The sequence below is a fragment of the Octopus sinensis genome, linkage group LG5 (assembly GCF_006345805.1).
Source record: "Octopus sinensis linkage group LG5, ASM634580v1, whole genome shotgun sequence".
In the NCBI taxonomy this organism is placed as follows: Eukaryota; Metazoa; Mollusca; class Cephalopoda; order Octopoda; family Octopodidae; genus Octopus; species Octopus sinensis.
Genome location: NC_043001.1, coordinates 19,232,350 through 19,252,639, shown reverse-complemented (window position 1 = coordinate 19,252,639; position 20,290 = coordinate 19,232,350). Strand labels below are relative to the sequence as shown.

The 20,290-nt window shown below is 33.6% G+C and overlaps 1 protein-coding gene across 3 annotated transcripts in view; it reads right to left on the bottom strand.

The window, feature by feature from the left end:
* Positions 1 to 20,290, bottom strand: part of LOC115211618 — a 49,413-nt gene that overhangs the window by 26,513 nt on the left and 2,610 nt on the right. Inside the window, exons 2-6 of one of the 3 annotated variants that reach the window (XM_036503192.1) lie at positions 17,022 to 17,210; positions 10,245 to 10,379; positions 10,112 to 10,199; positions 9,167 to 9,260; positions 8,275 to 8,626 (exon numbers count right to left, since the gene is read on the bottom strand). The exons of 1 other annotated variant lie outside the window; for it this stretch is intronic. In XM_036503192.1, the coding sequence (XP_036359085.1) occupies positions 8,474 to 8,626; positions 9,167 to 9,260; positions 10,112 to 10,199; positions 10,245 to 10,379; positions 17,022 to 17,210 (659 nt within the window). In that variant the 3' untranslated portion in view covers positions 8,275 to 8,473. Of the gene's footprint in view, positions 1 to 8,274; positions 8,627 to 9,166; positions 9,261 to 10,111; positions 10,380 to 17,021; positions 17,211 to 20,290 lie in introns of those variants that run through there. One more of the 3 variants, XM_029780231.2, reaches the window with a different exon arrangement.

The following is a 20,290-nucleotide window of genomic DNA, read 5'->3' as shown; positions in this document are numbered from 1 at the left end:
GAGATTTTCTATTTTGGATATATTTGGGGTACTTAGGTCTGCTCATGACTTAGCGCTTGCTTCTTCCATGGGTATGAGTAAGTATTTCATTTATGTCTTACGTATTTATCGCTGACAAGGATAAAATTCTTATGAATTAACTCTGAAATTGGGACCGATACGATAATAACGGAATTTTTTAGAAATTTCTGTCGGCTTACTTCGAGATGCGTGTTTATAGTGTTAAATTATATGGTTATTTACAATTTGTCTATTTTCGGCATATTTGGCATTAGAACTTTTTTCTTTTGCCCTTGTTTATAAGTTGTATATATATATATATATATATATATATATATATATATAATAATAAATATTAGTGAATAAATCCAAATTTACAGGGAAAAATCAGATTTAGGATTGAATCCAATTTTATAGTAAAATATTATATAATATTAATTAGAGACAAAACCACTATTATGCAAATCAAACAAAGAAAGACTTAATCCAATACATAAAATTTTTTATATAAATTAAATAAAATTAAGTTATCCAATACAATTGTTTCTTGTCACTTCTAAGGACATTCATCAAGTGGTTTCAAGACCTTCTATTCAATTTCAATTTAAAATTGAATAGAAGGTCTTGAAACCACCTGATGAATGTCCTTAGAAGTGACAAGAAACAATTGTAGTGGATAACTTAATTTTATTTAATTTATATAAAAAATTTTATGTATTGGATTAAGTCTTTCTTCGTTTGATTTGCATAATAGTGGTTTTGTCTCTAATTAATATTATATATATATATATATATATATATATATATATATATATATATATACATATATATATATGATGAAAATAAGCAACAGGATATTCAGAAGTGATGCAGTGCGACCGTTTGAAGTGGTTATACTGCATCACCCCCGGATGTCCTGTTGCTTATCTTGATTTTATTCAACTTATTTTAAGTTGTACGGCTAAGTCAAACCAAACATGAACAAGCAAGAAAAAACAACAACGTGAGGACGTGGAATCAGTACAGTGTTATTGGACGCCCAGGAAAGGAAAGAAAAGAAAGTGGATTTCACGTTTCGAGCGGAGCTCTTCATCAGAATTATATAGAAAAAGTCCAAAGATGGGAAGACAGAAAGAAAATCGCCAACGAAATTTGACCGCGGCGATTTTGTTTCCTCTGTCTTCCCTTCTCTGGATCTTTCCTTCACCTATGTTTCCGACGAAGAGCTCCGCTCGAAACGTTAAACCCTCCTTCTTTCCTTCTTTTCTGAGCGCCCAATAATTCTACATTTGTTCCACGTCCTCGCGTTGTTGTGTTTTTGTGCTCTCTTGTTTGGATTAACTTTATATATATATATATATATATATATATATATATATATATATATATATATATATATATAAAAGTTGAGTTGGGGGTATCGCACGAGTGGGATTATATAAGAAAAAAGGTTTGAAAATGTAATTTTAACGATGTTTATTTACTTAACCGGTTTCACTCTTTGGTAAAAGATTGTCAAAAGTAACATTAAAAGTATCATTGAATAATATGGGTTCAAAAAATTTTTTTACATAATTGTCACATTGAATATTATGCATTCAAAAAAGTTTTTTTACATAATTGTTACATTGGATATTATGAATTCAAAAATGTTTTTTTATACAAAATTGTCACATTACATGTATAAATATAGTGTTTGGTAACAGAGAAGTTCAATAGTGTGATGAGAATATTTGGAAAAATTGGCAGAAAAGGATAAAACAAATATATTATTGGAAATTTGGTTGCGTTCATTATTGGTTGTCGCAAATTGTCACATTACATGTATATATATACAGCCTTTGGTATATATATACAATCTTTTGACAGCAAAAATTAAAATGGATTTTTTATACATCTCAGAATATTTTAAGTTGAAGGCGAGAATGTGTTGTTACTAACCTGTTTGTTTTAGCAGAAAGGTTGAATTGAGAGAAAAAAGGTTGTACCCAGTGTGGTGTATACTCCCCTTCAAGCATCAATGGTTTTGGGGTTATCAGGAGGTTAGTATGCCTGCTGGTCAAGCAGCGTCTGTTTGTCACACACATATACACACACACACACAACAACACACACACACACATAGTATACAAACACACACCACATACACACAACACACACACACACACAGAACACACACACACACAACGCACCCACATATATAATATATACACACAACACACAAATATAACATGTATTTATATATAATATACACACACATATATATATAACACATAGACACACAACACACACACACACACACACACACAACACACGCACACATCCATACATAATATAAATATCACACAAATACACCTAGCATATATATACACATACAATATACAAATACAGCATGTATATAATACACATACACAATATATGCATGCAATATACATACGCAATACATACATATAATATATATATATATAGACAATGCATATACATATATACATGTATACATATAAATAGTGTTTACATACACATACATAGATATACCACATATACACACAATATACATACATACAATGCATACACATACACGTACGCATACATATAATATATATAAACACACACACACATAACATACATACACAATGCATACATATATATACACGCAATGCATATACATGTATTCATGCACATATGGCACACCTACAATATACATATATACAATGCACACATACACACACATATATACACTTAATTGTACACATACATATACAATACACATACATACAATATACATATACACAATGCGCATGCAAATAATGCACATGTTTATACACGCATAAACATGCAAATAAATATACACACACACACATATACATACACATATATATATACATACATATATATATATATATACATATACATACATACATACATGCACATACATATATTTTTTCACACATATACACATACATATATATATAAAAAATTCACACACACACCCACACACACAAATTACAAACCTATAGCGTACACACTCAAATATATCTCTACATACCGCACACACACACAAACAATGTACTCACATATACATACATACCATGCATATACACACACAACACTCACATATATATATATATATATATATATATATATATATATATAAACAAATACACATGTAAATACATACACACGTATACAATGCTCACACACACACACACACACATACACACACACACGCACACAGTGCACACACACACACACATATATACACACGTGCACACACACATCCACAGTACAGTAAATAGCCTCCCCTATCTCTCAACACACAACCCAAGGAATGCAGAAGCTTACACTATTATATACAACAACATTCCACAACTAAATCAAGACCCACGCCTGAAAAAAATACTGGCAGCTCATAAAATAATAAAAAGTAAGAGACAACCTAAATCCCTAAAAAACCTCCTCACCAACGCAAAATTACACAACACAAACCCACCGCCCACCATCAAAAAATGTGGGCGCCCCAACTGCAAGACCTGCATCCACCTCATTGAGGGATCGTCGTACAAGTTCCACTCGGGACACACATTCATCATAAAAAATAATTTCACGTGCGCATCAAAAAATTTACTCTACGTCATAAGGTGTGAAGGATACCACGAAGACTACATAGGGCAAACGAGCCTTACCCTCAGAGAAAGAATGACAGTTCACCGACAACAACTGAGGGACCCCTCCACAAGACAGATACCACTAAGTGGACACTTAGACCTTTGTGCACACAATAAGTCCCCCAAATTCTTAGTCTTCCCACTATACCAATGCTCGGACAACACCACAGACCAAATACGAATAAATAAGGAAAGTAATCTTATTCAAAAATACAGACCACAACTAAACATACTCTAACATCCAGAGCAAGCACACAGGGACACGCGCACACTCACAGCATATCGTGCGGGCGGGCACATGCACGCATCGGCACGCATAGGACACACTAGCGGGCATTGACCGCACACATACGTGGAATACACACGCATGCATTATATATATGTAGGTTATGTATGTGTGTGAGTGTTGTGTGTGTGTGTGTGTGTGCACATTGTGTGTGTGTATGCGCGTGTGTATATATATGTGTGTGTGTGTGTGCACTGTGTGCGTGTGTGTGTATGTGTGTGTGTGTGCGCGCGTTGTGTGTGTGTGTGTGTGCACGTGTGTATATATATGTGTGTGTGTGTGCACTGTGTGCGTGTGTGTGTGTATGTGTGTGTGTGTGTGTGTGAGCATTGTATACGTGTGTATGTATTTACATGTGTATTTGTTTTTATATATATATATATATGTGAGTGTTGTGTGTGTATATGCATGGTATGTATGTATATGTGAGTACATTGTTTGTGTGTGTGTGCGGTATGTAGAGATATATTTGAGTGTGTACGCTATAGGTTTGTAATTTGTGTGTGTGGGTGTGTGTGTGAATTTTTTATATATATATGTATGTGTATGTGTGTGAAAAAATATATGTATGTGCATGTATGTATGTATATGTATATATATATATATATATATATATATGTATGTATATATATATGTGTATGTATATGTGTGTGTGTATATTTATTTGCATGTTTATGCGTGTATAAACATGTGCATTATTTGCATGCGCATTGTGTATATGTATATTGTATGTATGTGTATTGTATATGTATGTGTACAATTAAGTGTATATATGTGTGTGTATGTGTGCATTGTATATATGTATATTGTAGGTGTGCCATATGTGCATGAATACATGTATATGCATTGCGTGTATATATATGTATGCATTGTGTATGTATGTTATGTGTGTGTGTGTTTATATATATTATATGTATGCGTACGTGTATGTGTATGCATTGTATGTATGTATATTGTGTGTATATGTGGTATATCTATGTATGTGTATGTAAACACTATTTATATGTATACATGTATATATGTATATGCATTGTATATATATATATATTATATGTATGTATTGCGTACGTATATTGCATGCATATATTGTGTATGTGTATTATATACATGCTGTATTTGTATATTGTATGTGTATATATATGCTAGGTGTATTTGTGTGATATTTATATTATGTATGGATGTGTGCGTGTGTGTGTGTGTGTGTGTGTGTGTGTGTGTGTGTGTTGTGTGTCTATGTGTGTTATATATATATATGTGTGTGTATATTATATATAAATACATGTTATATTTGTGTGTTGTGTGTATATATTATATATGTGGGTGCGTTGTGTGTGTGTGTGTGTTCTGTGTGTGTGTGTGTGTTGTGTGTATGTGGTGTGTGTTTGTATACTATGTGTGTGTGTGTGTGTGTTGTGTGTGTGTGTGTGTGTGTGTGTATATATATGTGTGTGACAAACAGACGCTGCTTGACCAGCAGGCATACTAACCTCCTGATAACCCCAAAACCATTGATGCTTGAAGGGGAGTATACACCACACTGGGTACAACCTTTTTTCTCTCAATTCAACCTTTCTGCTAAAACAAACAGGTTAGTAACAACACATTCTCGCCTTCAACTTAAAATATTCTGAGATGTATAAAAAATCCATTTTAATTTTTGCTGTCAAAAGATTGTATATATATACCAAAGGCTGTATATATATATACATGTAATGTGACAATTTGCGACAACCAATAATTAACGCAACCAAATTTCCAATAATATATTTGTTTTATCCTTTTCTGCCAATTTTTCCAAATATTCTCATCATACTATTGAACTTCTCTGTTACCAAACACTATATTTATACATGTAATGTGACAATTTTGTATAAAAAAACATTTTTGAATTCATAATATCCAATGTTACAATTATGTAAAAAACTTTTTTGAATGCATAATATTCAATGTGACAATTATGTAAAAAAAATTTTTGAACCCATATTATTCAATGATACTTTTAATGTTACTTTTGACAATCTTTTTCCAAAGAGTGAAACCGGTTAAGTAAATAAACATCGTTTAAATTGCATTTTCAAACCTTTTTTCTTATATATATATATATATATATATATATATATATATATATATATATATATCTTTACTCTCTGTTACTCTTTTACTTGTTTCAGTCATTTGAATGTGGCCATGCTGGAGCATCGCCTTTAGTTGAGCAAATCAATCCCAGGACTTATTCTTTGTAAACCTAGTACTTATTCTATCGCTAAGTTACAGGAACGTAAACACACCAGCATCGGTTGTCAAGCGATGTTAGGGGGACACACACAGACACACAATCATAGACACACACACATACATACACGCATACATACAAACATACATATATACATACATACATACATACATACATACATACATACATATATATGCGACGGGCTTCTGTCAGTTTCCGTCTACCAAATCCACTCACAAGGCTTTGGTCGGCCCAAGGCTATAGTAGAAGACACTTACCTAAGGTGCCAAGCAGTGTGACTGTACCCGGAACCATTTGGTTCGTAAGCAAGCTACTTACCACACAGGCACTACTTCGCCTATATATATATATATATATATATATATATATATATATATATATATATATATATATATATATATATACATAGAAGAGCGTAGGCTCAAAACGTAAAAGACTTTTTTTTCAATTCCTGAGCATTATACCAATATATCTGTTTGTTTTGTACACCACCTGTCTCCGTCTTTTGTTTATTTCGTGAACTCTCCCTATATTGTTCTAGTTTGGTTAAGATTTCTATTCCTGCAAGGCAGTCTTCGAAATATAACGATATCGAGTTGTCACACACACACACAAACACACACACACACACACACAACACACACACACACACACACAACACACACACACACACATACACACACACACACACTTATACACATACATATATATATATGCTTATATATATATATATATATATATATATATATATATATATATATATATACTTATATATATGTATATGCATATATGATACTCTTTTAACTCCTTTACTTGTTTCAGTCATTTGACTGCGGCCATGCTGCAGCACCGCCTTTAATCGAGCAATTCGACCCCGGGACTTATTCTTTGTAAGCCCAGTACTTATTATATCGTTCTCTTTTGCCGAACCGCCTAGTGACGGCTAAGTCAATCCAAACATGAACAAGCAAGGAAAAACAACAACGCGAGGACGTGGAATTAGTACAGTGTTATTGGACGCTCAGGAAAGGAAAGAAAAGAAAGTGGATACATATATATAAGTATATATATATGTGCGTTTACATATATGTATATGTATGCGTGTATATATATATATATATATATATATATATATATATATATATATATGCGTGTCTGTCTGACAACTCGATATCGTTATATGTAGCACTTATCGTCCACTAGATGCTCCAAATCATACGGACCTATTCGAAGACTGTATTGGAAGAATAGAAATCTTAACTAATCTAGAACAACACAACAGTGTACTTCTTATGGGAGACTTCAGCCTGTCCAACGTATGATGACCTGAGGAACTTTTCCTCTCAGAAATGACACAATGTACTCAAAATCAGGTGGAAATCCCTGCTCAGCCTCGCCAACATAGAGCAAGTAATACTCTAACCAACCAGGCAGATAGTAGACTTGATCTCTGTTTCACAAACAATATGGATTTCGTCCATAACGTGAAAGTTACACCGACGCTAGTCCCGGATGAAATGTAATAGTGCTGACCAAGTATAAACCAAAAAAATCCGAAGACGATCGGCTTATGGGGAGTACCTAAAAACTATCCAATTTCAATCTTTATAAAGCAGACTGGAAATCAATTGAGAAAGAGATAATCAAATAAGATTGGCCTCAATGTCTCGGTACTTCTGACAACATGAAATTCAAAGAATTCGTGCTCATAATGCAAGATTGTCCCAGAGACAAAGGCCACTACACATAGGAGCAAGATTCTCAGAGGGGTAACAGTTCTTATGAGATGGCGTACAAAGAATTCATACTGCCCCATCAAAGAAGAGGGCGTAACACTGTCTATAGATGATGTCAACGTAAACTTAGCTGCTGGTCCAAAATAATTGTAATAGATTTCATCGTCGGAATCTATCTTTAATCTCCCTTCTGCCAACATTTCAAATATAAGATTTCTTTCCTGAAGATCGGTGCTCGTCTCATCTGACGTTGGAATCAATTTCCTCCGTCTTCTGGGAAGAAATCTCACATTTTTAATATCTAAAAACAAAAAGGAAGTGAGATAACTCCAATAATGGTATCACGTGATATATTATATTGAAAACCATCAAGACATTGTTATCATCTATCGATAGGTTTTGGTTATCGAACAGTAACAGATTGTTACTAGTAACAGATTTTGATTAATTATTAAGTTATAAAACGTATCGTTATCACCAGTAGATTTTATTTTTCAACGACGTGATTAAGAGTTATTTCTGTTCTCATTGTTCACAATTTCCAGTTCGTTAAACGCCAGTTATCATATCTTGGAGAAGACTCTTCTTCTAGGTTTTCATATGTTTTCTCACTGATGTTTCTTGGGTTTGTTGTTGTTGAAGTGTTTTTATTCGCTATACTACTATTGCAGAAGGAAGTAGTTGTCTGTAATGAAATAAAAATAAAATATATAAACCCGTGTGAATGAGTGGATGGTAGAATCGGTCACCTTATAGTATTTTGTTATATCTCCTTACGTTTTGAGTTCAAATCCCACCTAAGTCTACATTGTATTTTATTTTTTCGATGTAATAAAACAGGGGCCAATTGTTTAAAGTGAAGTTCCGTCTGATCATTTTGGTAACTAAACGTTCTTCAAACTACACCCTACCACCTGAAACAGATCATAGAGTCTTACACGCACTATCTTTCAAAAGATATGATGTTCTCTACTGGAATGCATTTGTTTATAGATTTTCTCCAGTTGGACAGACCTGGAACAGCAACAACAACAATAAATTCAATACCACCACTGGCAATCTCACACAAACCTCACCAAACGAAATATAAAACAGGCCAATTGTTTAAAGTGAAGTTCCGTCTGGTCATTTTGGTAACTAAACGTTCTTCAAACTAACCCCTGCCACCTGAAACAGATAATAGAGTCTTACACACATTAGAGAGAGGAAGAGAGTAAGTACTAACCGTATTTTCATAGATTTCTTCATTCGGATGATTATTCTCATTTACATTTTGAACATTTGAACTGGCGAATTTATCATCTGGAGTTGAGTTTCGTCTGGAGGAAATACCAAATAAATATCATTAAGTGGTACGTGAACGACAAGATCTGTAAGGCATCGGCTAACATATTTTGAGGGATTTAGGTACGTTCATTTACGTTTAGATTCCAAACACCACCCAGTTCTTCTTTCAGAAAAATATTTTAAATATTAAACCAGTGTGAATGAGGATCCCAACGGGATTATTAGGCGAAAGGCTGGCAACACCTATGTTGTTATGTGTGTGGTATTTATAACGAAAACACTTACTTCTGGCGGTTACAGTCCACTATAAATAGCTTTCATGGATTTTTTAAAATTGGTTGTTGTAGAGTAGAAGTACTGTAAATTAACGAGTGTTTTGTTAACTCATAATGCTTGTGTCTCTGGAGTAAACCAACAGCAAACTGCTGGAGTAGACAACTTCAAACAAGAATTACGGATAAGAGATAGATTTTTTGACTGAACGAATAAAGCAACACAATTTAGTTACGTTTCTTTACGCTTTGTATTCAAATCTCTCTGAGATATGGTTTGTATTTATTTTGTTCTGGGGACTCTAAATCTTACTCTACTTAAACAACTGTATCCACTTCTAATCCAGCCCTAAAATTTCTACCCTGTGTCCCTGTTAGAAATTATCTTTATTAATACTGTTATTTTCTTTGTATTTTGTACTCGCCCTTTTCAAGCCTAGCCAGGCTGATGGGCCCGGTTTCCCGCTTTCTATGGCGTATGTGTGTCCCCCCCTCGCCCCGCTGGACGGGACGCCAGTCCATCGCAGCGTTGCTCAAGAAACAGGAAGAAACACTGAGAGAAAGTTTGGGCGAAAGAGTACAACAGGGGTCGGAACAGAAACTTTACTTACTTTCGTCTAAATGATATCCATAAAATTAAGAAGAGAATAAATATGATCGCTAATACCAAAAAAGTGGCCAAAGAAGCAACCAGTGTTAGAGTAGTGGTTTCTGGTGTTAGAGTAGTGGTTTCTGGTGTTAGAGTAGTGGTTTCTGGTGTTAGAGTAGTGGTTGTTGTTGACTCCTTTTCCGAATGGGTATCTAAAAATGTTTGTATTTTATCCCACTTCCAAAATTTAAAATCTTCGGGCCAGATCTCACGGCATTGAGTGTCATTAACTGTGAGAAAAAAAAAATTAAATAGAGGCTAATTAGTATTCTTTTATTCGTTATTTGTTCCAGTCATCTGACCGTGGCCATGCAGGAGCACCGCCTTTTGTCGAACAAATCGACCCCAGGACTTATTCTTTGTAAGCCTAATACTTATCCTATCGGTCTCTTTTGCCGATCCTCTAAGTTACGGGCCTGTAAACACACTAACATCGGATGTCAAGTTATGTTGGGGGGACATAAACACACACACACACACACACACACACACACACACACACACACATCAAAATAAGCAACAAAGATATCCAGAGGTAATGCAGTACGATCGTTTCAAGCAACTCCATTTAATTAAACAATGCAATCATTACATCAATTTAAATGCAGAGCAATCTTCAGCTGCATAAAGACATAGAATTAAATTAAATTAAAACAGATGGACACATTAATATAACTTTAACTAAAACCTCTAAGAAGGTATGGAGATAGACAAAGAACATACTGTCTTCACTTCAGCTTCTAAGCTGTTTTAATTTAATTCTATGTCTTTGTGCAGCTGAAGATTGCTCAGCATTTAAATTGATGTAATGATTGCATTGTTCAATTAAATAGAGTTGCTTGAAACCATCGTACTGCATTAAATCTGGATACCCTTGTTGCTTATTTTGATTTTAATAATCTTATTTTGAAATTGTATGAATAATACCGTACTAAATTCTGGTGCCTCAACTTAAATACCAAATTCATCTGAATCTAAATTATATATATATATATATATATATATATATATAATACATACACACACACACACGCACACACATACACACACACACACACACACACACACACTCACACACACACGCACACACACACACTCACACACACATATATATGACAGGCTTCTTTCAGTTTCCATCTACCAAATCCACTCACAAGGCTTTGGTTGGCCCGAGGCTATAGTAGAAGACACTTGCCCAAGGTGCCATACAGTGGGACTGAAACCGGAACCATATGGTTAGTAAGCAAGCTACTTACCACACAGCCATGCCGGTTTATGGAATATATAGAACAGTGGTTTTCAACCAGGGTTCCGCCGGTACAGTTCAGGGGATCCGCAAGAAGCTACAAAACTGCTAAAGTCGGCAGTAATTTTTAATTCTCCTGTGCAGATATGTGTTCATAAGACTATTTAAATTATTGCACAGGGGTTCCTCGAGCCAGTGGAATGTTTCCTTGGGGTTCCGCTCCAGCAAAAAGTTTGAAAAGCACTGATATAGAAGTATGCTTTATTAAAAAAATATCAGAATAATGCACCCTGTCACCAATGTAGATATAGCTGTGGTAATATAATATATAGCAATAGCAACTTGTTAGATAGATACAGGTAGGTGAACACATAGAAAGGTGTGCTAGGAATCTTAATCCTAATTTCCTAATTTTCCCCCTTTATCAATGTTCACAGAACACCTCAGTACAACAAAGAATGAATAAAGAGGCAACTTTCATCAACAATGTTTCTTCCACAACTTAATGTGAACACATGACATAATACAGAACACTACTAACCTTTCAATTAATACCACTAACCCCCATACATCCCATACACCATTCACATTACAGATCTATATCTACCCTAATTGCACCAAATCCAGAACTTACCTCTCTTACACATAATCGTTTTACTCAGGAACTAGTAGGCCAGGCACCGTTCATTAATCGGTGTGCATTCAAAGTAATGATTAGTAAATTCACGAAACCGGTATGCTTTTGAATCTCTTTAACAATTCACAATAATGACTTTTATTACTTTTATTTCTACCTGTTATAAGACTATAATATTATAGTCTTATCACATTAGTTTTATTCCTTACCTGTGATAAAACTATAATATTATTTCACTTTTATTCTATCACTTTTAATTCTAATGTGATAACACTAAGACCATCGTATTTTACACATTCACTGTTCAGTTACGAGTTAATAATTGTCGCAGCAGTTGCAACGTATTTACAGTTAAATGTTAACCCTTAAATTAACATTATATATATTAAGCAGCATATTAAATAACATAAGTAATTTATACCGGCAGTAAAAGGGATATTCTTATCACTTAGATGGTTATTCCTACCGCTAACTCTACTAACCTTGTATACATACATACATACATACATACATACATACATACATACATACATACATACATACATACATGCATGCATACATACATACATACATACATACATATACATACATATACATACATACACACACACACACATACATACGTACATACATATATATATATGTGTGTGTGTATATACCTATATATATAATATGAGGGAATATTATTCCAAAGTTACAGGGAAAATTTCAATTTAGAAATACTAAATCAAATTTCACAAAATATAATATATACAGTCGCGACCAAAATGTTCAGAACGGCATTGTTTTCGCCAGAAAAGTAGGTATAAGTTTTTATCAAAGTTATTTTCTGTTCTATAATTTTCACGGACAATAAATACAATATTAGTTGTTGTTGTCTGAGATTTTAGTGTAATTTGAGAGGATAATAAAAAAGTTATGGATGATTTAGTGATTTACTGCAAAACCCATGGCGGCCAAAATGATCAGAACGGTTAAAAAAATTACAAAATAATAAAAAATGACAGAGAATACTGGAATTATTTAATATTTAGTGTGAAGCCCTTTAGCTTCAATCACACTTTGACATCTTTGACTGCATGAGGAAATTAAATTTTCAATTTCTTGCTAGGTGATCTTATTCCATTCTTCCTGAAGGGCATTCCATAATTGCTCGGTTGTTTTAGGATTTCTGGCTTTCGAACGTTCTCTTAGAAAATTCCACACATTTTCAATAGGATTGAGATCTGGGCTTTCAGTAGGCCAATCCATAATAATAACCTTTTCAGCCTTGAGGAAGTTCATGACCACCTTAGCCTTGTGACACGGGGCATTGTCCTGCTTGAATATGGGTGGTCGCTTAGTTGAATTTCTCAGCACAGGCAAGACATGATCTTTTAGAAGTTGTTTATAAACTCCTGCATTTACCTTTCCGTGTTATCGCACCAATGAGCCCACACCATCTCCAGATATCATCTCCCAAACCATGACACTTCCTCCACCGAATTTAACACTAGTCTTAAGGCATTTAGGCGACAATTTTTCACCTACTTTCCCATCTGAGTTAAATAACATAAACTTAGATTCATCACTGAAATGCACCGTTTGCCATTTTTCTTGCGGCCACAACACATGTTCGGTTGCAAAGGTAAGACGACACTTTTTATTTTTGGAGCTGATCAGTGGCTTCACTACAGGTGATCTTGCTTGTAGGTTACGTTCAACTAAACGATGAGGCACAGATTTTCGAGATAACGTTTTCTTCAGTACAATGCTCATTTCCCGAGAAACAGCAGCAGCAGTTTTAAATCTGTCCTTTTTAACCAACTTTACCATAGCACGATCTTCTCTCTTGGTCGTTTTTCTTGCCTACCTGTAGACTTTTTTGCTTCACCCCCTACCCAATCATCGAAGACCTTAAGAATACCGTGAACAACACTTTTTGACTTGTTAACAATCTTTGCAATAGACCCAATACTTAAATTATCCTTCTTTCGAAGCTTAATAATATGCTGACGAATTGGTAACGGAGTAAGTGGCATTATATTAACAAAGTACACTGCAGATATTCTTACTAATGTTTAGCAAACGAACCATCACGTAAACAAATTCAAAACATTAAAGTTCATCGGTTAAATATACTAAAACACGGAGTAAAAGCCACCGTTCTGATAATTTTGGCCGCCATGGGCTTTGCAGTAAATCACTAAATCATCCATAACTTTTGTATTATCCTCTCAAATTACACCAAAATCTCAGACAATAACAATTAATATATATTGACCGTGAAAATTATAGAATATAAAACAACTTTGATAAAAACTTATAGAGAAGACATGAAATATGATTTTTTCTCTTATTCTGTCAATTTAATTTATATATATATATATATATATTATATATATATATATATATATATATATATATATATATATATATATATATATATATATAATATTTATATGTATATATATATATATTATATATATAATAATATATATATAATATATATATATATAAATATATATAATATATAATATATATATATATACACATAAATTAGAAATAAAAACACCTTTTATCAATTCAATAATGAAAAATTAAATTATACTCATTTAGAAAAATAACATATTATAGAAAGATTAAAATAAAGATAAAACATATTACGATGATTAAGTAATCATTGTTATATTTTTTATCTTATATTTAATCTTTCTATAATATGTTATTTTTCTAAATGGTATAATTTAATTTTTCATTATTGAATTGATAAAAGGTGTTTTTTTTTCTAATTTATATATATATATTACATTTTGTGAAATTTGAATTAGTATTTCTAAATTTATAATATATTTATATGTATAATTTATATATATAATATATATATATATATATATATATATATATATATATTTTGTGTGTGTATGTGTGTTATGCATATATATATATACATGTGTATATATATGTATATGTATATATATATGTGTGTGTATACACACACACACACATGCACACACACATACACCTATATATATATATATATATATAAATGTTTTTTTGCTTTTTTGTTGTTTCAGCTCAGAGCTGCAGTCATGCAGGGGCACCGCTGTTTTGCTACGCTGTTTTTATTCAGGGCCTTCTCTAATATGTGGCATTTGGTGAATAAGGGAGTTTGATGTCACTATCCTCATTTGCACCACTTGCAGCGAGGTGGTTCATCTGGGACTCTTGACAGGAGAGAGGTGTTTTTGATTTGAAAACACCTACATCTACTTATTGTGTAGGTCCTTCAGCTCTTTGGAGGAATATTAAAAAACAGGAGTTGCAGTTCTACTCGGAAAAACCAGGATTTTGAGGTAAGACTATCTTTGTAGGTCCGGAGGGCAGGTTGGTGGTCGCCTTAGTGTGACACACACAAAGTGGTAAGGCCTTAGTTTGGTGCTGTCTACGTTCCCTGTGAGCTGGTCAGTCTGACTATTTTTGAAGCCTAGAGAATTTTTCAAGGAACGCGCCACACTTTAGTGTTATTAGGTGAATTTAACACATTCTACGATGCATGCGTAGATCGTGTTGGCTCGAACCCGGATGGTTGGGGGAGATCCCTTGCCTTAGCGGTTTGCTAAGTCGTTTTCAGCTGACAGAGCGATTCAGACTGGATCACCCGATGCTCCATTGTGGATATGGGCAAAATAACGATGGTTCGTCGAGATCTTATCTAGACAGGATTATTGTTAGGACTAATGGTAAAAATATAGTTAGTTGTCCACAATATCATATTGTCAACAACAGTGATCCCAAATTTGTGACCTGTAGATTTGACCTAGATAGTATGGGCATTAACCAGTTCCATTATTAATAATAAATGGTGGTATGCCCTCAAAAGAGCCATTAAATTTGAGTCAATCAGATTTGGTACGGAATTAACTAGTACTAGAAATAAAATAGAAAGAGCTTTAGTTAAGGCTCTAGTAGAGACAATAATATATTATATATATATATATTATATATAGGTGGATTATGTAATTGTAATACTAGATTGAAGTTAATTAGGTATTATATTATTTGATATTTAGTCTATTTTGTCATAGTTTGTAATATTAAATCCATAGATACTACACATGTATATTTATTATATGGTTAGCTTATGTGAGGAATTTATCTATATTTGAAACATTTCTTATTATGATTACAATTTAATGACTTTTTATAGCTTTGTGTTTTTTATTTAATTTTAAAGTATTTAATTATTGAATTATCATTTTATTTTTCAATTATATATATTTAGAATTTTCATATACATATATATATTTATATATATGTGTATATATATGTATATATTAAAGTATATTTATTAAATTATTATTTTACTGTTCTATTATATCTTAATCTGATGGGCGACTATATTTATATGCAAGTGATTTCTCTACTACTATAATCATTTCTTAAATATAGCAGCGAAACGCGTGTCGTTTTTCTACCTATTATATACATTACATTATTCTTGTAATTTACTTAATTTTTACTTTTTAATTGTTATTTTAATTATTTTAAATTTTAACTTTTCAATTATATGTAACTTTCTAGATGGTGTAATTTAATTATTCATTTTGAATTGATAAAAGGTGTTTTTTTCTAATATTTTATATATATTATATTGTGTGGAATTTGATTTAGTATTTCTAAATTGAATTCTTTTTCCTTGTAAGTTTGGATTTTATTCCCTCAAATAATAATTATATTATATATAATACATATCTATCTATCTATCTATCTATCTATCTATCTATCTATCTATCATCTATCTTATCTATCTATCTATCTATATAATATATATATATATATATATATATATTATATAGAGAGAGAGAGAGAGAGGAGAGCGAGAGGGAGAGAAGAAAGAGAGAGAGAGAATTATGTGTATAGTGGTGTGCGCATGCGTTACTTACGATTGAGTATTGGATTAATAAGTAGTTGTGTAATTCATGTAATGTTACAGATTGCATAACTTACATGGAATATTGATGCCGCATCGAAGCCAAGGTTTACTCTGACATGGTTTATCATCACGTCCACAGCCTCCATTTATCGCAATTGTACCAGCTCCACAATCCATATAAGTACCAGCGTTATAATATTTCGCGCAATTGCATGGATCAATTTGGAAAGGAAGCTTCTTTTTCGCATTACAAATGGTAAAATCTGAAAAAATAAAATTGTAGCTTTCTTTTGACTCTTACGTGGAAGAGTAATACTTTGTACTAGACAGTACTACATAACATACAATAGTCGTTCAAGAATTTGGTCCTGGAGATCTCCATTTCCAGCGACTTCGAGGGCCACCTCCCAGTGGTGTCGGACTACAACAAGACGACCAAAGTTTGTTTTTTCCAAGGTCTGGGATCTCCCGTCCGTAAGCCCTAGACCATCACCTAATCACCCTTACCCGTCTTGTTGCTTAACAACAACAATAACATACAATAAAACACACACAGATCGGTATGGCGCGCCGCAAATAGTCCACACTATCTCAGGTTAGTAGACTTGCTGTTTCCTCCATCTGTCTCTTCTATCTCCTCCGTAACCTCTTAGTTACACACATGGATTGCTGACTGGCTGTCATGGCTAGTCTCATGTTATTCTCTCAATTAAATCCTTCCTGATGAACTCAAATCTGCTCTCCCGCTCGCCACCGAAGAGAAACAATCAAACCTAATAACTATTCGGCAATACCATCAGAAAACCTTTCATCTGCTGTGGCAAATAACAATAACTTATGGACTTTATTTACATCATTTTCATTATTTACATTTGACGGATATTTGTCCTCATCTTGTTTGTTGTTAACACAACGTTTCGGCTGATATACCCTCCAGCCTTCATCAGGTGTCTTGGGAAATTTCAAACCTAGCTTCTCATTCCTAAGGTATTTTTCGATATTATCATTATCATTATTATTATATTATTATTACTATTATTATCATTATATTATTATTATTATTTATTATTATTATTATTATATTATTATTATTATTATTATTATTATTGTATTATATCATATCATTATTATTATTATTATTTTTTTTCTTCTTTCAAATTTGCTTCCATTTCTTGCCGAGTGTTTCCCGACTCCTAGGGCAAAGAAACTCATAGTATACATTGGTAGGCCATTAAACCAAACTCAGTAGTTCGTTCATTTTCTTTCTTTTTTTTTTTAAGTTAAATTAAAATGCATGAGCAGCAACAGTTCTCACATCGACAATGCTCTTCTCAGTACGTGTGATGTACCAGTTAAGACAATCTTTTGCACTTCTTGCAGGGATGGTAAGCCAGGGATCATTCTCATATAATTTTCGGTTCCCTTCTTGATCATTCCTAGTGCTCCTACGATCACTGGTATTGTAACCGCCTTGAGATGCCACATTTTCTCAATTTCAATGAGTAGGTCTTTATATTTTCTGAGCTTGTCAAACTCTTTCGCTGAGATATTATGATCACAGGGGATGCTCATGTCGATCAATAAGCAAACTTTATTGTTTTGGCTTTTTCATTATTATTATTATTATTATTATTATTATTATTATTATTATTATTATTATTATTATTGGGGTAGTAGCCCGCGCTCTTAACCAATGGAGTGAAATTTTAGAGCTTATAAATCTAATATTTCCTATCCTTAATACTGATTCCCCTATGCTATTCATATCTGCACTCGGTCTGCTTAGGAGGTCGTTGTGTCCTAGCATATGTGCTGCTTCTTTTAGTTTTCGTATTTTCCAGTGGTGTTCTCTGTCTATTATTTTAAATTCATCTCACAGGGAGAGGTGGTCTCCATTTTTCCATACATGATCAGCTTATACCCGATTGATCAATATCTCCTCGTGTCACGGCTTTGTGATATTCCCGTACACCTATTTTGAGGGGGCACCATGTTTCGCCTTTGTATAACCTACCACAGCTGCATGGGATGGAGTATATGCAGTTTTTGGTCATATTCCCTTCTACTGGTGGTTTTACTCGAAAGAGATATTTGTGAAGTGTTATATTACTCTTGAATACTGTCCTGGTGTCATATGGGCCGCATATCTTCTGTATATTTTCAGAGAGGCCTTTCACATAGGGTCGACATACTGTAGACAGTTTATTGGTTTCATCCTCTCTTTTCTTCATAATTGGAGTAGATAATATGTTTTTGGGAGTAGTTGTTGCTTAATAGATTGTTACTGAGCTTGATCATTTCTTTGTGGTAGGTATCCCGATCGCTGCTTATATTCTTTGATCGATGTTTTAGGCACTGATCAATCCCTCTCTTTACACTGTATGGATGGTGTGAATCGAAGTTAAGGTATCGCCCAGTGAAGGTCGGCTTGCGGTAAACGGATGTCCTGAATCCATACTTGGTGCGTGTTAATAATACGTTCAGGAATGCTAGCTGATTGTCTTTTTCTTTTTCCATTGTGAACTGTATGGATGGCTTTATTGAGTTCACATGATCCAACAGCACTTGGACATCTTCCTGGTGGGACCAGAGTATAAAAGTGTCATCAACATATCGCAGCCATATGGTTGGTTTTAGTGGTGTTGATCCTAAAGCTTTAGGAAAAAAACTTATTTTATAGAAAGAAATATAATTCTATTATTATGAGGTAGACGGCATGACCAAGAATCGAAGGGTTACTTCCATTACCTTAGGGAAGGACACTTTGGAGATCCTGTTCAAAAAGTATTGAGTAAGAAGGGAGAAAGAGAGCGGGAGAGAAAGAGAGAGGGAGAGAAAGAGATTTTGAGAGAAGGAGAAAGTGAGAGCAGGAGGTGTAGGGAAAAAGGAATAAAGAAATGGAGGATAAAAATATTAAACGGGTGAAAGGATGAAGGACTGAACAAGGTGTTCGACTGCAAGAAGCAGTGGGACCTTTTTCTTTAGACTGTTCCGGTCACATGAACAAAGGGTAACAGTCTCCAATATAGCACTTTGGTTCATTACGGGCATAAGACGGAGGCAGTTATGCGGATAAACAAATTAAATATAACAGCTTGGGTTTGATATACAATACACACATACACACATACATACATACATACATACATACATACATACACACACACACACACACACACAAACACACACGCGCGCGCACACACACACACAGACACACACACACACACTTACGGGGACATAAACACACTAGCATCGGTTGTCAAGTGATGTTGGGGGGACAATAACAGACACATAAACATATACACACACACATATATACATACATATATACGACGGGCTTCTT